At 38.5% G+C, this 20,770-nt stretch overlaps 1 protein-coding gene across 2 annotated transcripts in view; it reads right to left on the bottom strand.

The window, feature by feature from the left end:
* Window positions 1-20,770, bottom strand: part of ZPLD1 (zona pellucida like domain containing 1) — an 83,549-nt gene that overhangs the window by 19,492 nt on the left and 43,287 nt on the right. For both annotated transcript variants that reach the window (XM_061383148.1, XM_061383227.1), the window contains exons 4-6: window positions 10,189-10,409; window positions 5,055-5,236; window positions 2,623-2,695 (exon numbers count right to left, since the gene is read on the bottom strand). In XM_061383148.1, coding sequence (XP_061239132.1) covers window positions 2,623-2,695; window positions 5,055-5,236; window positions 10,189-10,409 — 476 coding nt within the window. The remainder of the gene's footprint in view (window positions 1-2,622; window positions 2,696-5,054; window positions 5,237-10,188; window positions 10,410-20,770) is intronic.

The following is a 20,770-nucleotide window of genomic DNA, read 5'->3' as shown; positions in this document are numbered from 1 at the left end:
TGTAAAATAGGAAAATATGGCCCCAAATGGTTGTAACATAATACTTAGTTTGAAATGCTGCAATAAAATCACATTAGGGTAGCTAAGTGTTAGAGTTCCAAACAAATAATAAATATGGTTTTGGATAATTTCATTAAAGTATACCAAAGGTCTGTTTAGTTAAAACTATAGTTTTTTTTCAGTAGTCATGTACAGATGTAAAAGTTGGACCAGAAAGAAGGCTGAGCACGAGAGAATTGATGTTTTCAAATGGTGGTGCTGGAGAAGACTCTTGAGAATCCCTGGGAAAGCAAAAAGATCAAACCAGTCAATCCTAAAGGAAATCAACTCAAAATATTCATTGGAAGGACTGCTGCTGAAGTTGAAGCTCCAATACCTTGGCCACCTGATTTGAAGAGCCGAGTCATTGAAAAAGACCCTGATGCTGGGAAAGATTGAGGGCAGGAAGATAAGGGGGCGACAGAGGATGATGATTGGATGGCATCACTGACTCAATGGACATGAATTTGAGCAAACTCCGGGAGATAGTAAAGGAAAGGGAACCCTGGCATGCTGCTGTCCATGGGGTTGCAAAGAGTCAGACGTGACTTAGTGACTGAACAATAACAAAAATTCTTTTCCAGTATAAATTGCTAGTTTTTTTTAATGTCCTGAAAGATGGCAAAATACTACAATGGTGCCAAGTTAAAAAACTAGTTTGAGGCAGTGAAAGTCTTCTGTATGATGAACAATAATGGACACATGCCACTCACAGTTTTCAAAACCCATAGGATATATAACATGAAGCATTAACCTAAATGTAAATTATGAAAATTACTTAATATATCAATATTGGCTCATAAGTTATAAGAAATATGCTACATGCCCCATAATGCAAGGTGTAAGTAATAAAGAAAATTGTATGTAGGCCCTGGAGGTCTATAGGAATTCTCTGTACTTTTAGATCAATTTTTCTATAAACCTAAAACTGCTCTTAAAAAATAGTCTGCTGATTAAAAAAAAAAAAAAACTGGTTTGTAGGGAAGTGGTTGAATTTTATTAAATAACTGTTTAGTAAACAAATTTTAAATTTCAATGTGTTAATTCAACCATTAGTAATATCATTGCAAATTGGTTAAAAATGAGAATGATTTTGATACTATGTATTTTGTTTATAGTCATATCAAATAATTACCTTTTAACCATCAAATTAAAATCTTAGGTTATCATCAGATTATAGGCTTTCATTTGGCACTAAGATTCTAGGAACTCTTTGAAGGCTTAGGTGTAGTTTAACAATAGGACTACTATACTATTTCTAATGATAAAGGAAAGAGCTTAATAGCAAAGCTCTCCTCAAGTCCACACTTCTAAATTTTTATTAAGAGAATAGCTTAATTTCACAGAAAATAGTGGTATCCTTAAATGTCATGTGAGTATATTTTTCACTCTTTTGATCGGGAATTCCCATCTTTGTTTCAGTCAATTGGAACAAATAATATTGAATCCAAGGCAGTCATCACAGTGCTATCTCAGGGAGATTACACATATAAATTAACAGATAGAAACTTTCCAATTTAAAATATTGCTTACAACAATAATAAATATTGGTCATACTGGGAATGAATATTGGCACATATTTGCTGAGTATTGTAAAACCAAGTATCTTGGCAGCTTCTCCTTGCAGAAGAAAGTTTAGAAATGACAGAAAGGCAATCTTCATTCCAACACATTTTAATTTGTTGTTTAGAACTCTGTGGTGTCAGACTACAAACTTATAAACATGATTTTTTAAATGCCTTTGGAAAGTGTCCTACTACAATATTTATAGCTCATTATATGCAAAGTATAAAGCACTGACTTTTAAATCAGTTGCATGAATTATAACTCAGTGCCATGATGACATGAATAATAATGTAAAAATCAGATTCATAATTTACAAAAATGTTGGTTGATATATTGAAAAATTAATATTTAAATCAGGCATTTAAAATGTATGAATAAAATTTTTAATCAACATGAAAATATCATTTGGGGGATTAACGTTAGAGTTATAAATAGAAATTCATATATTTTTCACATTTTGCTGCCACTGTCAATATTTATATGACAAAAGTTTAGACAATACTATGTAGTCAAACCCAAACTATTTCAGATATGACAGAATTGACAACAGTCAAAACCCACACTGGGAATGGTAACACACTGAACACCAAGTATCTTGCCTTCAAATGAAGTATCATCTGGACTTTTCCTATCTTTTTATCACATATATATTATTTCCAAAATCTTGACCCTGAATATGTTTACACACACACACACACAAATAAATATATACGTATAAATGTAGATAGACACTTGGAGTAACTATGCAGAATCACATATATGAAGTAAAATTTAAATCATTTATCAACTTCTGGAAAATAATGGAATCGTTAGCATACCTTTATCACTAAGATATTTGGAAATGGTGGTGAAGATGAATAAACGTTACCAAAGTAAAACAGGGTTAATGTAACTTTTGGTGGATCTTTATAGGAAAGACATTCACATACTGTTCACTGTTCACTGTTCACATAACATTTACTGTTCTCTCAGAACAATGAGAGAAAAAAAAATAGCATCTTTCAACGGTCAACTTACATTATAAAGGAGCAGGTTCAAAGTGCTGACAAACGTACCATTGTTCTCCCTCACAGAAATAGCAGCTGAGGACCTAACACAGATTGAGGAAAAGAGAGGCACTGATGAGATTTTTAAATTAACAGCTTCAATCACACCTTAATGTTAGATTCAAGGCACCAAAATTCTTGAGCAATCCTGACATAACTAGGTCTGGAAAGGGCATATTGTTTAAATCACTGAACAGATAAGTAATCAGAAAGCAAGAGGGACTAAATAAAGGCAAACTGCTCTTTCTGATCTTTTTATTTATAAAGGAATCTTTTTTTTACATTTTTATTACATATATGAGACTTGCAGGGAAAAAAAGTCATTCCAATAAAGTCTGAATCTAATGTGAATACATTTTCATCAATTCCATTTCTATACAAGCTTCACGAGACCAGGAATTTTGTTTTACTTTTTTCACTGTTTGAACGTTGCATGGTACATATTAGGTGTATAATAAATATTTGTTGAATAAAGAAAAAGTGAAAGTGAAGTCGCTCAGTCCTGTCCGACTCTTTGCAACCCCATGAACTATATCCCACCAGGCTCCTCCATCCATGGGATTTTCCAGGCAAGAATACTGGAGTGAGTTGCTATTTCCTTCTCCAAAAGTGAAAGTTGCTCAGTCCTGTCTGACTCTTTACGACCCCATGGACTAGTTCTCCAGGCCAGAATACTGGAGTGGGTAGCTTTTTAGCTTCTCCAGCAGATCTTCCATCTGAGGAATCGAGGGTCTCCTGCATTGCAGGCAGATTCTTTACCAACTGAGCTCTCAGGGAAGTCCCATTTAAATGAATGCATATCCATGTGCACCTAAGTTCAGGAATGAATTTAGTGAGGAAGTTGAGGGGAGCAGAGTGAAAGACTATGACCCGTTTCTCTCTGCACCTGCTTCTTTTTGACTCAATGCCTTTCTTTTCTTGTTTTCTACATCGAAATCTTGCTTTTGACCAAGCCATTTATCATAACTGTACCATTAAATTATCTATGAATATTTTTTAAACTGAAGCAAAATGTGTCCTCCATGTTCCCTTATGACTGAGATTAAACAATAACTTTACTTTTGTGAAAGAAAACCCTACAGCTGAAGAGGGAAAGTTTTTATTTAATCACCCCATTTTGTCAAAAATATTTCACAAATCCATATGATTATATTGCAGTATGGATGTAAACATGTCTTGGAGTGTGTGCTTTGGGAGTAATGAATGAATGTGGTAGTGGTTTAGTCGCTAAGTCTGATATGACTCTCTGAGATCCCATGGACTATAGCCTGCCAGGTTCCTCTGTCCATGGGATTTCCCATGGCAACTGGAGAGGATTGCCATTTCCTCCTCCAGAGGATCTTCCTGACCCAGGGATTTTAAGCCTGCATCTCCTGCTTGGCAGGTGCATTCTTTACCACTGAGCCACCTGGGCAATGAATCCATGTCTGAAGCTCTTTGGCTATGAGTGATACCACCTTTGCTGGGAATCATCAGCATTTGTGCAGGGGACACCTCAGCAGGAGGCATGGAGACCTCAGATTCTGAGGCAGCAGTCCAACAGTGAGCACAGATGGCAGAGACTGAACCCAAGCAGGACCCAACACTACAGTGACCAAATGATCTACGCACTGGAAACATGACAGATCCTCTGGACTGCATAAGCCCCCAGGATTCTTGGGTTCTTGGGCAGTTCTGAAGGGAGCCAGGAGAACCAAAGGCAAATATTTGACTAACATGAGCTGGTATTAATTTAGGGAACAGATTAAAACTGAACTGTTGACGTTCTTCAAAACAATAATCGTTATAGATGGATAAGTTCAGTTCAGTTCTGTAGCTCAGTCATGTCCGACTCTTTGTGACCCCATGAACTACAGCACACCAGGCCTCCCTGTCCATCACCAACTCCCAGAGTCCACCCAAACCCATGCCCATTGTGTTGGTGATGCTATCCAACCATCTCATCCTCTGTCGTCCCCTTCTCCTCCTGCCCTCAATCTTTCCTAGCATCAGGGTCTTTTCCAATGAGTCAGCTCTCTGCATCAGGTGGCCAAAGTATTGGAGTTTCAGCTTCAGCATCAGTCCTTCCAATGAACACCCAAGACTGATCTCCTTTAGGATGGACTGGTTGGATCTCCTTGCAGTCCAAGGGACTCTCAAGAATCTTCTCCAACACCACAGTTCAAAAGCATCAATTCTTCGATGGTCAGCTTTCTTTACAGTCCAACTCTCACATCCATACATGACCACTGGAAAAACCATAGCCTTAAGTAGATAGATACATAAGACCATATACAGTTTCCATTAGATTCAGTTTAACTTCCTCAACAAATCCTGCTATTAATATCTTTGTAAGTTCCTCAAGGATAAAAATGACCCAAATAAAAAGACAACATGAGAAAGTAAGAATAAAATGCGACTTACGAAGCAAGTTGGGTATTATTAACCAGGTATTCCAATGGGTAACTACAGCTAAATTTGTAAAGAAGCCCAGGTAGATAGCTGATGATTGTTGGTGGGTCTGGAGTATCAATATATCCTGAAATATTTCCTATTTGTACTGAAGTTGCATTTCCGTAAGCACTGACTCCAGGAACTGTGGATACCTGTTAGAATTGTAGGTCAAGCTCAGTGATTAAATAGTTACTCATAAATCTAGGCATTTCATATGCAAAATAAAACATTAGATCAGATCATTTCCAGGGGCTGTTGCAACTATAACATGACATAATTTTGAAATTATACACACATAATTCTAAGTGATCATATGTCTTTTTTTCTCTCAATAAGAGGGTGATTTAATTTTTTTAATTAATTTTTATTGAAGTATAGTTGATTTACAATGTTAGTTTACAATGTGTTAGTTTCTGTGATACAGCAATGTGAATCAATTATAAATATATTTACTCTTTTTTAAATGTTATTCCCATGTAGATCATTACAGAGTATTGAGTAGAGTTCCCTGTGCTATACAGTAAATTCTTATTAGTTATCTATCTCATATATAGTAGTATGCATATGTCAGTCCCAGTCTCCCAATTTTTCCCTCGCCTGCCACTTTCCCCCTTGGTACCTATAACTTTATTTTCTATATCTGTAGCTCTATTTCTGTTTTGTACATAAGTTCATTTGTAACATTTTTTTAGATTCAACAAATAAGCAGTATCATATTTGTCTTTCTCTATCTGACTCATATGTTTCTTTTAAATAAATAAAGCTTCATATTACCAGAGATGGTTTACTCATATTTCATAAATAAGAAAGGAGAGAAACTATATGTTACTTGTTGTGCAAGAGCAAGTAATTTGAAAATACTCACGGGTAAAGCCAAATTTCATGGCCTGGACTAAAAGAGCCCTGTTAACATGATCTTGTTTTCAGTGTTAGCTTCATATCTCCAGGCTCCCATTCTTGGTTAGTAATGCCCCAGCATCAAGGCCCTTGTTGCTCTAGCATTTGTGCATACTACTGCCTCCTCTCTGGCCCTCTTCACCACAACATATCCTACTTCCCTGGATCTCATCTTCCTTGGGAACTTCTCCCGACCCCGCATACTTTCTGTCTCACAGAAGCAGTCATAGCACATGAGTGGTCTGACTCAGCACACCTCCATCCATAATCAGAGAGCTCTTTGCAGGCAGGGACCCTCTAGGTCTTATTTGCCTTTGTCCCTCAGTGACACCAGCATCCTGGGACCCCTGAGATAAATTTTAAACAAATGAATGAAGGTCACAAATTTTCTGATGGTCAATCTCCCTAGGGTCTTCCTCTGGTACATGGAGATTCTCGTCTCCTTTCAGGGCAATAGTTCACAGGGATGTTGCAGAGGGATCATGAACTTCTAGAATTTATATAAAAATATTGTCCATGTGTGTATTCTCTTGGGACTGATTAGTTTTCACTGAATTCTCCAATTCCACCAAAATTTAATAAACACCATTTAAGGAATTGTTAATATTTTTTGTTACACTTAACACAAATGATTTTATTCTTGTTGTTCAGTTGCTAAGTCATGTCCAACTCTTTGCTACCCCATGGCTGCAGCACACCAGGTTTCCCTGTCCTTCACTGTCTCCCGGAGTTTGCTCAAATTCATGTCCATTGAGTTGTTGATGCTATCTAAGCATCTCATCCTCTGCCACTTATTTTATTACATGTTAATATCTTAATTAAAAAGTTAATATAAAATTCAAACACTTAAATTGCAATTCCGAATCTGAAATATCTAGAATAAGTCAAAGAAGGAAGACTTTCAAAAATTGAGGCCTTAAATTATGTTACCATAGTTATAGATGTTTTGCAAGTCTATAACTAAATGAAGGTTTTTCTGATGAAATATTATTTGGGTGAAGTTGACATCATACATGTTATTGGGAAGCACTAGGCTCACAGTTGGGCTTCCTTGTAGCTCAGATGGTAAAGAATCCACCTGCAATGCAAGAGACCCTGGTTCGATTCCTGAGTAAGGAAGATCCTCTGGAGAAGGGATAGACTACCCACTCCAGTATTCTTAGGCTTCCCTGGTGGCTCAGCTGGTAAAGAATCCAACTGCAATGTGAGAGACCTGGGTTGAGAAGATCCTCTGAAAGACAGCATGGCAACTCATCCCAGTATTTTTGCCTGGAGAATCACCATGGACAGAGGAGCCTGGCAAGCTACAGTCCTTGGGGTTGCAAAGAGTCAGACATGACTGAGAGACTAAGCATAGCACAGCACAGGCTCACGGTCACATATTTTAACCTGGAGGTCAAGGATTTGGGATGAATTCTGTCTCTGATGATAGTATCAATATCTTAGAACACTCAGATGGTAATGACATACAGGAATGACTGCCTATTAGACTTCTTAGATGGCACTGGTAGTAAAGAATCTACCTGCCAATTCAGGGACATAAAAGACATGGGTTTGATCCCTGGGTTCAGCAGATCCCTGGAGAAGGAAATGACAATTCACTCCAGTACTCTTGCCTGGAAAATTCCATGGGCACAGGAGCCTGGCAGCCTACAGTCCAAGGGGCTGCAAAGAGTCAGACATGACTAAGTGACTCAGCTCTAAGGTTATTATTGCCCAGGCTCTCTGTTCTCATGTGTGAATTACCAAGTAGAGGGTCACCTGAATACTTCTTTTATAAACAGTGACTACTAGCAGTATGTTTGTCAAAATTCAGGCTCTCCAGTGAAACAAACTTTATATGGGCTTATGATCATTAAACTCAGGATTTTTAAACCATGGTAACATATTATTTGAGTCAGCACAGGCTGTGTAATATGGGAGTAACAATTCAACCCCTATATCTCAGTATATTAACACAACAAAAGTTCACCTTTTGTTTATGCTACATGTCCAATACAGTTTGGTAAAGGGGGTTCCATTCCAAGTGTTTACACAGTGTTTTTGCCTCAGACTGGGTCTATTTCCCTGTAGCACTGCCATCTCAGCATGTGGCTTCTAGTACTGCTAAGACAGAAAACGCCAGAGCTAGTAGGTCATGTAGAGGCTTTTTGCTGTGTACATGTCAAGTCCAATAAGAGTCTACAGGACTGAACCAGTTACAAAGCCCTCACTAACTGCAAAGGGGCTGGGAAGGGTAGCCTCCCCTGTGCTCATGGAGAACTAACAATTCTGACATCAATAATGTTCTTGGTTGTCATAATACCATTGAACTTCTCCCCCCATGTCAAATACAATATGATGATCAATTAATATTCTAGCAGCTATTATGGAGACCTGTAACATTTAATTTTCAACAAGAGAATACACTTTATACATGGACCTAAGAGCACATGGGCAAAGCTGAAGCAATTATCTAACTGATTCATGAAGAGAACCAGAACCCTTATGAAAAAACATTTTGATTCTAATCCATATGATTTAGTAGTCTACTTAATTTTTCCCATATAGAACTGTCCTTGGAGCAGATACCAAAGCTGGTGATATCTAAGACAAAAATATAAACTAAGTAAATCTTCCTCTCTACACATTGCCTGCCTGACTGGCTAGCTAAACATGCAAATTCTATCTATGAAAAAAAAGTATGTGTGTACAAACATACATGTACATTACATACCAGGCTCATTCAGTTTAAAAAAAAAACACACACAAAGAAATGATACATACACACACACACACATGCACACACACACGTGGGTGCTTTGCCTGGCATTTCTCTGGAATTGTTTTCTTTTTTTGGCAACAGGGAGCAAGATAAGACTGAAATGGAGAATAGGAAGCTCCCTGAAGCAAAGTCCTTGAGGGGAGAGGCTGTGCTGCTTCTCTCCACTTGAGCTCCCTCCCTTCTTCCCTACTTCCCTCTGTCCCTTCCTTTCCCCCTCCCTCCCTCCCTCCACAAGGAAACTTGGATGTATAATAATCAACCTGCCTCACTTCCCCTCACTGTCCCTTAGGCCCACTTCATAACCTCTCTGCACACAACCGAGAGAGATGAATAAACGTTTTTAATAAAAAGAGTCAACAATACTCAAGCTGTATATTTGGAAACTGTCATGGGCACAATATTCTAACTGCCCTCTGAGAAAAGATAAAGGAGATTCAAAGAAATCCCTTTTTCCTGTCTCCTATCTCCCATCAGGTCTTAAAAGCTCTGTCCTTAGAATAATCAAGCTTTCCCCCTTAGTCCCAAACAATAACTTATCAAGAGGAAAAGCCAATCTCTCCTTCTTTACTGGCCTAAGTGGACATGTTCAATGAATCTTCTTTTTGTCTTTGCTAGGATTAACCAATAAAACTATATTTAAACAAGCAAAAGGAAAAACTGTTTTAAATAAATTTTAGCCTAACACCCCCACCAAATCACAATTATCTTTTACTTCAATTAACTTTTAAGTACCAGGAGAGTGAATGCCTGTTATAATTCTATTTTTTGTATTCAATACATGAATAAGTAAATGAATAGTGTAGATAAGTGGCTCTCATTCAAGGTAGAAATATCTGAAGTGGTGCTTTAATTTTCACAATGACTGGATGGAGCATGTTGCAGGGATTTCATGGGTAAGATTTCATATGATAAGCATTTTTTAATTCAAAGGATAGATCCACAGTATGAAGAAACTCATGCTGGAAATGCTAACAGCCCTCTTTTACAAAACAGTGTTGTGGCTTATTCAATGGTAAACACGATACCTAGATGATTCTCTCATTCGGTATTCCATCTTTCTTCCTGAACGAGGTCACTAAGAAATAATAGGCCAAGTGATTCAGTGCCAAACTCACTGGAATATAAAAGATACTTCCATAAAAAGCATGAGGAACACAGCTAATGAAAAACTGTAGAGAAATACTCCTCAGTGTCTCTCATACAAAATAATGCTGGTTAGAGTAGCACAGTTAATCTCAGGCCCCTCAACCACCAGCTACAATAAACAGAACCACTACTGGAAAATGAAATCATACGTTTGGGATCAGAAGCCTCAAACAGGCAAAGGAAAGTGGTTTGTTCAGTTTTATTGGGTTTTTGAGTATTTCATGATATGGGGAGTTTTGTTTTGGTTTTTTTAGTTATGATCGCCAAACCTAGCACATAGTTTCACTCTAATCTTACCACTAAACTGTTTCCACAGCCCTCCAAGGTGCTGAGATTGATGATGAAAATGACCACAGCAGGAAAGGTGTTGTTATTGATGAACCCCCTGCAGTGGGAATCCCCATGCCTTCCGTTCAGTGCCAGGTCTGCTTCAGAATAACCGGAGAAAAGAACTGTGCAAAAATTAATCTTCATTGTAATGGCCTGGACCCCACAGTAGACATTGATATCTCTCTCAGCTGAAATAAAAAATATAAAAAACAAACAAGTCACAAAAGCATAGCACAGGGTCCAAGAATAACTTTAACATCCTCTGAGTTATTTTCATCCCCTCTGTCTGTTTAACTGGCTTGTATACTTGAACACACCATAATCCACTGTGAAAGTATTAAGATAAATACCCAGTAAAAGCAGTCATTGACTTTGTTATTTCGGGAGAGATCTTCGAGTGTAGATATTATATTTCATCTCTGTTTCCTAGTGCTTGGTATACAGTGGATGTGCATTAAATGTTGGTCAAGTGGTGTAAAATGATTGTTGTAGAATTGAGTGGAAAAAATTAGGTCTCGAGGAAATTCAGAAGAAAGTAACTGAATTATTTAGAACACATGTCTAGAGTAGAGAGACTCACTACAAACGATGCATTTTCCCAAGTGTAAGGAAGAAATCTCCTAAGCCAAAGTTTTGAGCACCTTGGTGTTTTGTAACCCATCTTATCCAGGATATAGAAACAGAAGCCATCCATCCAGATTGTTTTATTTTACTAAGCTATGCTAGAGAGGAAGAAAATGAAAACTAACCTGTTGATATTTCATTCAGAAATGCATAGTCAATCCTAAAAAAATTTTCCAGTGACTATGACTGAATAAAAGCAATGAGCTCAGCATTAAAACGTAAGACAAATTTGCACTTTTCCATGATTCCATGAGTTATCAGTGATGGGATCCATTCCAGGTCTATAGAGGTGAGCAGGCATGCCTACACACACACACACACACACACACATACATGCACAACATTTTCATATATCTATTTAGTTATTTTTCTACATGTAATGAAGACAATATATGTAAAAAATGGCCAATTCAATTGCTGCTAGGTAATTTCGCAGTGGCAGAAGCTGTTATTTTTTTGGATTTGGTAACAGTTACAGGTTGAATTACTTCCCTCCCTTCAGGAAAAAAAAAGAAAAAGATACATTGAATCTTAACCCCCAGTACCTCAAAATGTGACCTTATGTGGAAATAGGGTTATTGAAGTTGTAATTAGTTTAGATGAGTTCATACTGGATAGGATGGGTTTCTAATTCAATATGATTGGTGTTATCATTTGAAGAGACAGAGGCACAGGAAAAATGCCATGTGAAGACAAAGAATTACAGTGATGCACCTGAAAGCCCAGGGAACAGCAAAGACCACCAGCAAACCACCAGGAAGATGCCAGGAAGAATTCTGTTCAGCCTCTGAGGAAGCTTAGCCCTACTAACACCTTGATTTTGGACTTTTGGCCTCTGGAATTGGAAAATGATAAATTTCTGTTGTTTCAAGTCACTCTCTTGTGGCACTTTGTTACAGCAGACTTAGGAAATTAATACAGTAACCTTATTACTCTTTACCACTCTTGCTATTACCACTGGGATAAAGAATCTGAAACATACAATTGGTTTTCAAAATGTGAAAAAAAAAACAAAATTGGATTAGGTTATTTGGAGAAATCACCCTAATTGTTCCAAAAAGGTAAAACAAGCAAAATAAAATATTTTTGGCTAATGATCTAAGTAATATGTAAATCTCACTCATGATTTTTTAGCATAAAGTAAATTTTCTTAAATATATCAGTTCTAACCTCAGGGTAAAAATGTTCAATGGCATGTTTCTTTGGAGTGTTTATTCTCCATACTGGTTTTTGTTAGTAAAATGAGTCATATTTTGAGGACATGAATAAATCAAAATGGAAATTTCTATGTTTGATTATGATTTTAAACTCAATACAAAAAATTTTAAATTTTCTCATAGTGAAAGAAAGATGGAAAATCTTGTTTATGGCCAAAAGGAAAATATTAGACTAGTTCTTATGGTAAACTCCAAACAACATTCCCTTTGTAGGTGGAAAATAAAATGAATTCATTGTGAAGTTATACTGTGCCAAGAAAGAATATAATAAATATCATTTTAAATTTGAGAATATATCTATTAGCTTTCAATGACAGTAGCTGTTCAAACACAACTATAATTTTTAAATGGTGCTCTTATTAAAATAATGAGTTCTTTTTAACAAATGTTTAAGTGTTTCAAACATTTAAACTTCAAATTAGCTCTTAAATCTGTTGATTTTTCTCCATCTTCATGCTGTTCCTTTGCACATGTAAACCATTATCTTTTCTCTTAGAATATTACATTAACTTCCTAACTGGTTCCTTTAATTCTGCTCTTAATGCCCTCTGTTTAGTACAACTGCTAAAAGTGAATCTAATCATTTTATTTCTTTGCGCAGACTTTCAACAGCTATTCATTTCATTCCAGCCAAAAGTTCAAATCTTGAACCAGTTCCTCAAGATTCTCTGTGGCCCGCCACCTACCTACCACTGCATTCTCATCTCCTCTCTACTATCCCCCTCGGTCTCTACAACCATTTCATTGAACTTTTTTCAGTTCTTTAAATGTATCTAAGTGACAGAAGCCAGAATAGTGGTTACCTCCGGAGGGAAACTGTCTAGAATAGGGGAAATAAAGAAAATTTGGAGGGTGACAAAGTTGTTCTCTGTCTTAATCTGAGTGTTGATAATGAGTGTAAACCTATGGTGAAATTTTTAAGCCACGCGCTTAAAGTTGGTATATGTTATTTTATATGTTCTTCCTCAATAAAATACCGTGAGCACTTTAAAAAGCCTAATAAAGCTTACATAAGACCTTTAAATGGTCTTCTTCACCTCCATAGATGCTTCTCTTATTCCCAGTCCTTGTCTGAGAAACTCCTACTCACCCCTCAGGTTTCAAGTTTCATCGTCTCTTTCCCAAACACATTCATGATCCCAAACCTAAAGTATGCTACTCTGTTCCTATACTATCATATTAACTTTGAATCACATACACATTTGCATAATTGTTTTCTCAATAAATTGAAAGTCCCAGAGAGCAGGAAACTAAGATATTCAATGATGCACTCCAGTGAGTAAATTGCCAATATCTGTTGGATCATCGAAAAAGCCAGAGAGTTCCAGAAAAGCATTTACTTCTACTTTATTGACTATGCCAAAGCCTTTGACTGTGTGGATCACAATAACTGTGGAAAATTCTGAAAGAGATGGGAATACCAGACCACCTGACTTGCCTCTTGAGAAACCTATATGCAGGTCAGGAAGCAATAATTAGAACTGGACATGGAACAACAGACTGGTTCCAAATAGGGAAAGGAGTATGTCAAGGCTGTATATTGTTACCCTGCTTATTTAACTTATATGCAGAGTACATCATGAGAAACTGGACTGGACTGGAAGAAGCACAAGCTGGGAGAAATCCCACAAGATTGCTGGGAGAAATATCGACAACCTCAGATATGCAGATGACACCATCCTTATGGCAGAAAGTGAAGAGGAACTAAAAAGCCTCTTGATGAAAGTGAAAGAGGAGAGTGAAAATGTTGGCTTAAAGCTCAACATTCAGAAAATGAAGATCATGGCATCTGGTCCCAGCACTTCATGGGAAATAGATGGGGAAACAGTGACAGACTTTATTTTGGGGGGCCCAAAATCACTGCAGATGGTGACTGCAGCCATGAAATTAAAAGACACTTACTCTTTGCAAGGAAAATTATGACCAACCTAGATAGCATATTAAAAGGCAGAGACTTTGCCAACACAGGTCCGTCTAGTCAAGGCTATGGTTTTTCCAGTGGTCATGTATGGATGTAAGAGTTGGACTGTGAAGAAAGCTGAGTGCCAAAGAACTGATGCTTTTGAACTGTGGTGTTGGAGAAGATTCTTGAGAGTCCCTTGGACTGCAAGGAGATCCATCCAGTCCATCCTAAAGGAAATCAGTCCTGAATATTCATTGGAAGGATTGATGTTGAAGCTGAAACTCCAATACTTTGGCCACCTGATATGAAGAGCTGACTCATTTGAAAAGACCCTGATGGTGGGAAAAATTGAAGGCAGGAGGAGAAGGGGACGACAGAGGATGAGATGGCTGGATGGCATCACTGACTCAATGGACATGAGTTCTGAATAAACTTTGGTAGTTAATGACGGACAGGGAAGCCTGGCATGCTGCAGTCCATGCAGTTGCAAAGAGTCAGACATGACTGAGCGACTGAAGTGAACTGAATTGAACTGATTGTTCAAAGGATTGTTGCAATTCTGGCCAGAGATTGGACAATAAAAAGGCTAAAAAAAATTTGTTGTTGAGAGCAACTGTTAACAACTTAAAAAAAATGTCTCTACTCAAAGAAGTGCCCTTTGGCAACATGAAGTAGTATTTTTTTCTTCCCTCAAAGCCTCACAAATGGAAAAGGTGTGCTGAATAGATGTCTTTACTATATACAACCAGGGAAGAATGTGTTTCTCTGGAGAGTGACAAGTCTTTAGAAAGCTAGATTAGGATGGATTTGAACAGGTCCCTTTCTTAAAATGTAAAGTCTTTAGTTTGTTATCATTTCTCCAAGTGGGATCAGTTTGTAGCAAATTCAGTTCCATTCCTCGGGTTAGTCTCCAGTTATAAAACAGAAAAGAAAAGAGAGCACAAAGTCTGGACAAAGCAATCATTGCCCTTGTTAAGCTAGCACAGGCATCAATTAATTCCTCTCAAACAAAGGTGAAGAAGATCAAATCTTCAATTGGTTTAAATTAAGGGAATGATATCTCTCTTGTGACATATTTAATGCTATCTATTCACTTCCATACATTTATGGTATGCCAAATAAGGCAGTGATACTCACTCTCTATTTCCCTAGGCATAAATAGAGTTCTCAGTGCATGCTCTAGTAGTTGACAATTTGATTTCATATTTAAGTAGATATTTTGCTACCTTACAGAGATTATTTTGCATGGGAAGGTTTCCTGTGGTCTTGCCTGTGTGCTTGCTACTTGATCTCATTCCCCACCATTTACTTCTTTGCTTTTTAAAGTCAAAGGAAAATGGAATCATCCAGCTCCCAACCAGCCTGAGCATGTTTACTTCACATTTGTGTCCTGATTCACGCTGTCCCCTTTGTGCTATGTTTTCCACTCCTTTATGTTGTTACCTCCTACTGATACTTCAAAATTCAGCTCAGTGCCATCTTCTCCAGGAAACTGTTCCTTATCAGCTAGTATGGGCGAGGCTCTCTTTCTATCCCACTCCACTATCTGCCCAATCATTCTGTAAATGTGCACCATACTTATCTCCCATTATGGACTGTGATCTCTTTGAGAAAAAGGACTACTTTGTAATCCTTAGACCAGTCTATTGCTTCATAATTTATGAGTTCAGCTCAATCGCTCAGTTGTGTCCGAGTATTGCAACCCCATGGACTGCAGCACACCAGGCCTCCCTCTAATATTTAGAGGATAGTAAAGAGTAAGAATTATAAACTTGATAATCATCAATACTCAGTATATCAATTAATAATAGATGAAATATTCATTGATAGCAGTCAGGTAATAGAAGTGGGCTGAGAACAGAAAAGTAATTTCTACAGTGTCCTTTTATAAGACTTCATCTTTCCAATGATATATAATCATTCTCTTCTGCCCTATTCCACATTACCCTATGGGTCTACAAAGTTGCATACATTATTCCTGAGAGTGGATATTTGTTTCTCCACTAGATTATGAAATCATTAAATGCTGTGGGTTTTATCAGCTGCTAAGCTGCTAAATCGCTTCAGTCGTGTCCGACTCTGTGCGACCCCATAGACGGCAGCCCACCAGGCTCCCCCATCCCTGGGATTCTCCAGGCAAGAACACTGGAGTGGGTTGCCATTTCCTTCTCCATTGCATGAAGGTGAAAAGTAAAAGTGAAGTCGCTCAGTCATGTCCGACTCTTCATGACCCCATAGTCTGCAGCCTACCAGGCTCCTCAGTCCATGGGATTTTCCAGGCAAGAGTACTGGAGTGGGGTGCCATTGCCTTCTCCGGGGTGTTGTCAGAGTGCCCAACAAATACTCAGGAAGTGTCTATTAAAATATGTTTAATTAAACTCTTTGACAAACTGCATTCACAGTGTCTAACTCTTTAATATCAGCTTTCAAGATTCACAAAGAAAATATGTACACAATGATATGGGCTCATCTTCACTGTTCATCCAGAACTCATATATCCTATCCTTTCTCTGCCAATTGCGAGATTCAGAATTTTAAATGAACATCAAAATTCTCTACATCAGATATTTTCTAATTCAATATGGTAAATAATATGAAATTAATGAATTCTTGCTATTTGTTTAGGTATTTAGCCTTTTTAAGTGTATTAGTCTAGCAATTAATTATCTTGCTTTATTATTAATAATTCATCTTACAAATCACTTCCCTTTAATAGCAATGGATTTGCTAATCCCTCTTGTCATTAACAGTGAGCAAGTATGTGGCACCCAGTTGAGGTTAGCATAAATACTGTGGTTATGTAACAACACAAATCTGGCAAGACATCATGACTACCATGCTCCAATCAGCACTTCTTATGAATATGCATTACAGAGAATCTTAATAAAATGCAGATTCTGATTCAGTAGATCTGGGATGAGGCCTCATTTTTGCATTTCTCACAAGTTCCCATGTGATGCCAGTGTTGTAAGTGAAAGGGAGAAGAATTTGCTACCTCAAAATATGCCTCCTGGGCAGAAGGACTATCTTAAGTTGATTAGTTTTAAGAAACAGCATACATAAGAGAATCCCTGAAAACAAGTGGAAGTTACTCTTCTCAAAGAGACATTTACATTTATAAGGGAACTCTCCATTTGTGTGTCTCCCTCTTCCTACCAGGAAGGAAGAGTAGAACAACTAGATCTTCAGAAACTCTTAAAAATGGAGGCTACTGACCTAAATCTGCATAACAACAATACTCTTGTTTGCTATGCTTTGCTTGATAATGTCCCATAGCCAGCTTCCCCTACATCTCTTTTATCTTTAACTGGAGATAGTATTTAAAGAGGTGACTTGGGCCATTTCAGGGAATTACTCAGTTTTTCTAAGTATCACCCATGAATATAGGAGGTTTTGTTGTTCAGTTGCCCAGTCGTATCCAACTCTTTGAGACCTCATGGACTGTAGCACACCAGGCCTCCCTGACCCTCACCATCTCCTGGAGTTTGCCCGAAGTTCATGTTCGTTGCATCAGTGATGCCATCCAGCCATCTTGTTCTCTGATGCCCTCTTCTCCTGCCCTCAATCTTTCTCAGCATCAGGGACTTTTCCAATGAGTTGGCTGTTTACATCAGATGAACAAAATACTGGAGCTTCAGCATCAGTCCTTCCAGGGAATATTCAGGGTTCATTTCCCTTAAGATTGACTGGTTTGATCTCCTTGCTGTTCAAGGGACTTTGAGGAGTCTTCTCCAGCACCACAGTTCAGAGGAATCAATTCTTTGGCGTTCTGCCTTCTTTATGGTCCAACTCTCCCAACCATATGTGACTGGGAAGACCACAGCCTTGTCTATACAGACCTTTGTCAGCAGAGTAATGTCTCTGCTTTTCAACACAGTGCCTAGGTTTGTCATCCCTTTCCTGACAAAAAGCAATCATTTTCTGATTTCATGGATGCAGTCACCATCCACAGTGATTTTAGAGCCCAAAAAGATTAACATGTTATGAAACTTTTGTTTGTTTTTCTTCTGTTAATCTCTCTTTTATTATAGGGGCCCTCACCTCAGGACTTAGAAGGGTAAAGGGAAAATTATTTTTTCTCCCCTACACAATACATTTTGATTACGCAGAAACAAATCCTTAGATGGGTTCCATCTGGTGGGATTAAGCACTCCCACCAAATTGTAAGATTTATATGCTTATAAGTGGGAGAGATTTAAATGGAAAAGGAACAGGAAAGAGAGAGACCCGAATAATGAAGGGGATGGGTGTGTGTCTCATTCACTTTCTTTCTGAGGAACTAACTAGTTTGAATTGCAATGAAAGAGCACTTGTGAAAGGCTTTGTGAGATTGAGCCCAAATAGGTCTACTTTACTGCTCAGGTGGCCATGTGTGAAATAAAATTAGAAATAGAACCTTTTTCTCCTACATTACTCTACCCATTCCACAATTCATAGCAGTTTAGTATCCAGAAGAGCAGGAACTTCACTTCAAATGGCAACTATTCCCTGAACACTGTTTGAAACAATTAAAGCAGACACTGGTGAGCTGGGTGAATCTACTGTGAGCAGACAAGGGCTCTGTGCAGTTGTGATGCAGGTATTCCTGTGAATATGATTGTCCCTGTATCAGTGGGTTTTAAGGTAGCATTAGTTTAAAACTGATCATAGAAACCAAAACCTATTCAATACAATCAGATCAGATCAGTCACTCAGTCATGTCCGACTCTTTGCAACCCCATGAATCGCAGCATGCCAGGCCTCCCTGTCCATCACCAACTCCTGGAGTTCACTCAGACTCACGTCCATCGAGTCAGTGATGTCATCCAGCCATCTCATCCTCTGTCGTCCCCTTCTCCTCCTGCCCCCAATCCCTCCCAGCATCAGAGTCTTTTCCAATGAGTCAACTCTTCGCATGAGGTGGCCAAAATACTGGAGTTTCAGCTTTAGCATCATTCCTTCCAAAGAAATCCCAGGGCTGATCTCCTTCAGAATGGACTGGTTGGATCTCCTTGCAGTCCAAGGGACTCTCAAGAGTCTTCTCCAACACCACAGGTCAAAAGCATCAATTCTTCAGTGCTCAGCCTTCTTCGCAGTCCAACTCTCACATCCATACACGACCACAGGAAAAACCATAGCCTTGACTAGACGAACCTTTGTTGGCAAAGTAATGTCTCTGCTTTTGAATATGCTATCTAGGTTGGTCATAACTTTCCTTCCAAGGAGTAAGCGTCTTTTAATTTCATGGCTGCAGTCACCATCTGTAGTGATTTTGGAGCCCAGAAAAATAAAGTCTGACACTGTTTCCACTGTTTCCCCATCTATTTCCGATGAAGTGGTGGGACCAGATGCCATGATCTTCGTTTTCTGAATGTTGAGCTTTTTTTTTCAATTTTTTTTCAATTTTTTTAATGTATTTTTTTTAATTTTATTTTTCAACTTTACAATATTGTGTTAGTTTTGCCAAATATCAAAATGAATCTGCCACAGGTATACATGTGTTCCCCATCCTGAACCCTCCTCCCTCCTCCCTCCCCATACCATCTCTCTGGGTCGTCCCAGTGCACCAGCCCCGAGCATCCAGTATCGTGCATCGAACCTGGACTGGCAACTCGTTTCATACATGATATGAATGTTGAGCTTTAAGCCAACTTTTTCACCCTCCACTTTCACTTTCATCAAGAGGCTTTTTAGCTCCTCTTCACTTTCTGCCATAAGGGTGGTGTCATCTGCATATCTGAGGTTATTGATATTTCTCCCAGCAATCTTGATTCCAGTTTGTGTTTCTTCCAGTCCAGTGTTTCTCATGATGTACTTTGCATATAAGTTAAATAAACAGGGTGACAATATACAGCCTTGATGAACTCCTTTTCCTATTTGGAACCAGTCTGTTGTTCCATGTCCAGTTCTAACTGTTGCTTCCTGATCTGCATACAAATTTCTCAAGAGGCAGATCAGGTGGTCTGGTATTCCCATCTCTTTCAGAATTTTCCACAGTTTCTTGTGATCCACACAGTCAAAGGCTGTGGCATAGTCAATAAAGCAGAAATAGATGTTTTTCTGGAACTTTCTTGCTTTTTCCATGATCCAGCGGATGTTGGATATTCAATACAATAGGAAGAGCCTTTTCTGTAAGCTGAAGAGTGCACTTTGTGAGTTCATGCCCAGTTACTAAGTCCTGTCTGACTCTGTGCAATCCCATGGACTATACCCAGCCAGGCTCCTCTGTCCATGGGATTTCCTAGGCAAGAAGACTGGAATGGGTTGCTGTTTGCTCCAGGCAATCTTCCCAACCCAGGGATCGAATTCAGGTCTCCTGCATTGGCAGGCAGATTCATTACCATTTGTTACCACCTGGAAGCCCCATGCTGCCTTATAGTGCCATAGAAATCTCACCTGGAAATACAGGACAGTCATCCCTCAATATCCATGTGGGGTTGACTTTAGAACCATCCTTGGATACCAAAATTAAATAAAAATCCACAAATGCTCAAATCCCTTAATTAAAATAGCGTGCATAGTATTTGCATATAGCCTACATGCACATCCTCCTGTATACTTTAAATCATTTTTAGATTACTTATGCTATGCTATGCTAAGTCACTTCAGTCGTGTCCGACTCTGTGCGACCCCATAGATGGCAGCCCACCAGGCTCCCCCGTCCCTGGGATTCTCCAGGCAAGAACACTGGAGTGGGTTGCCATTTCCTTCTCTAATGCATGAAAGTGAAAAGTGAAAGTGAAGTCACTCAGTTCTGTCTGACTCTTAGCGACCCAATGGATTGCAGCCTACCAGGCTCCTCAGTCCATGGGATTTTCCAGGCAAG

Source organism: Bos javanicus, chromosome 1 (genome assembly GCF_032452875.1).
Source record: "Bos javanicus breed banteng chromosome 1, ARS-OSU_banteng_1.0, whole genome shotgun sequence".
NCBI lineage: Eukaryota > Metazoa > Chordata > Mammalia > Artiodactyla > Bovidae > Bos > Bos javanicus.
This window is presented reverse-complemented; position numbering and strand designations above follow the sequence as displayed.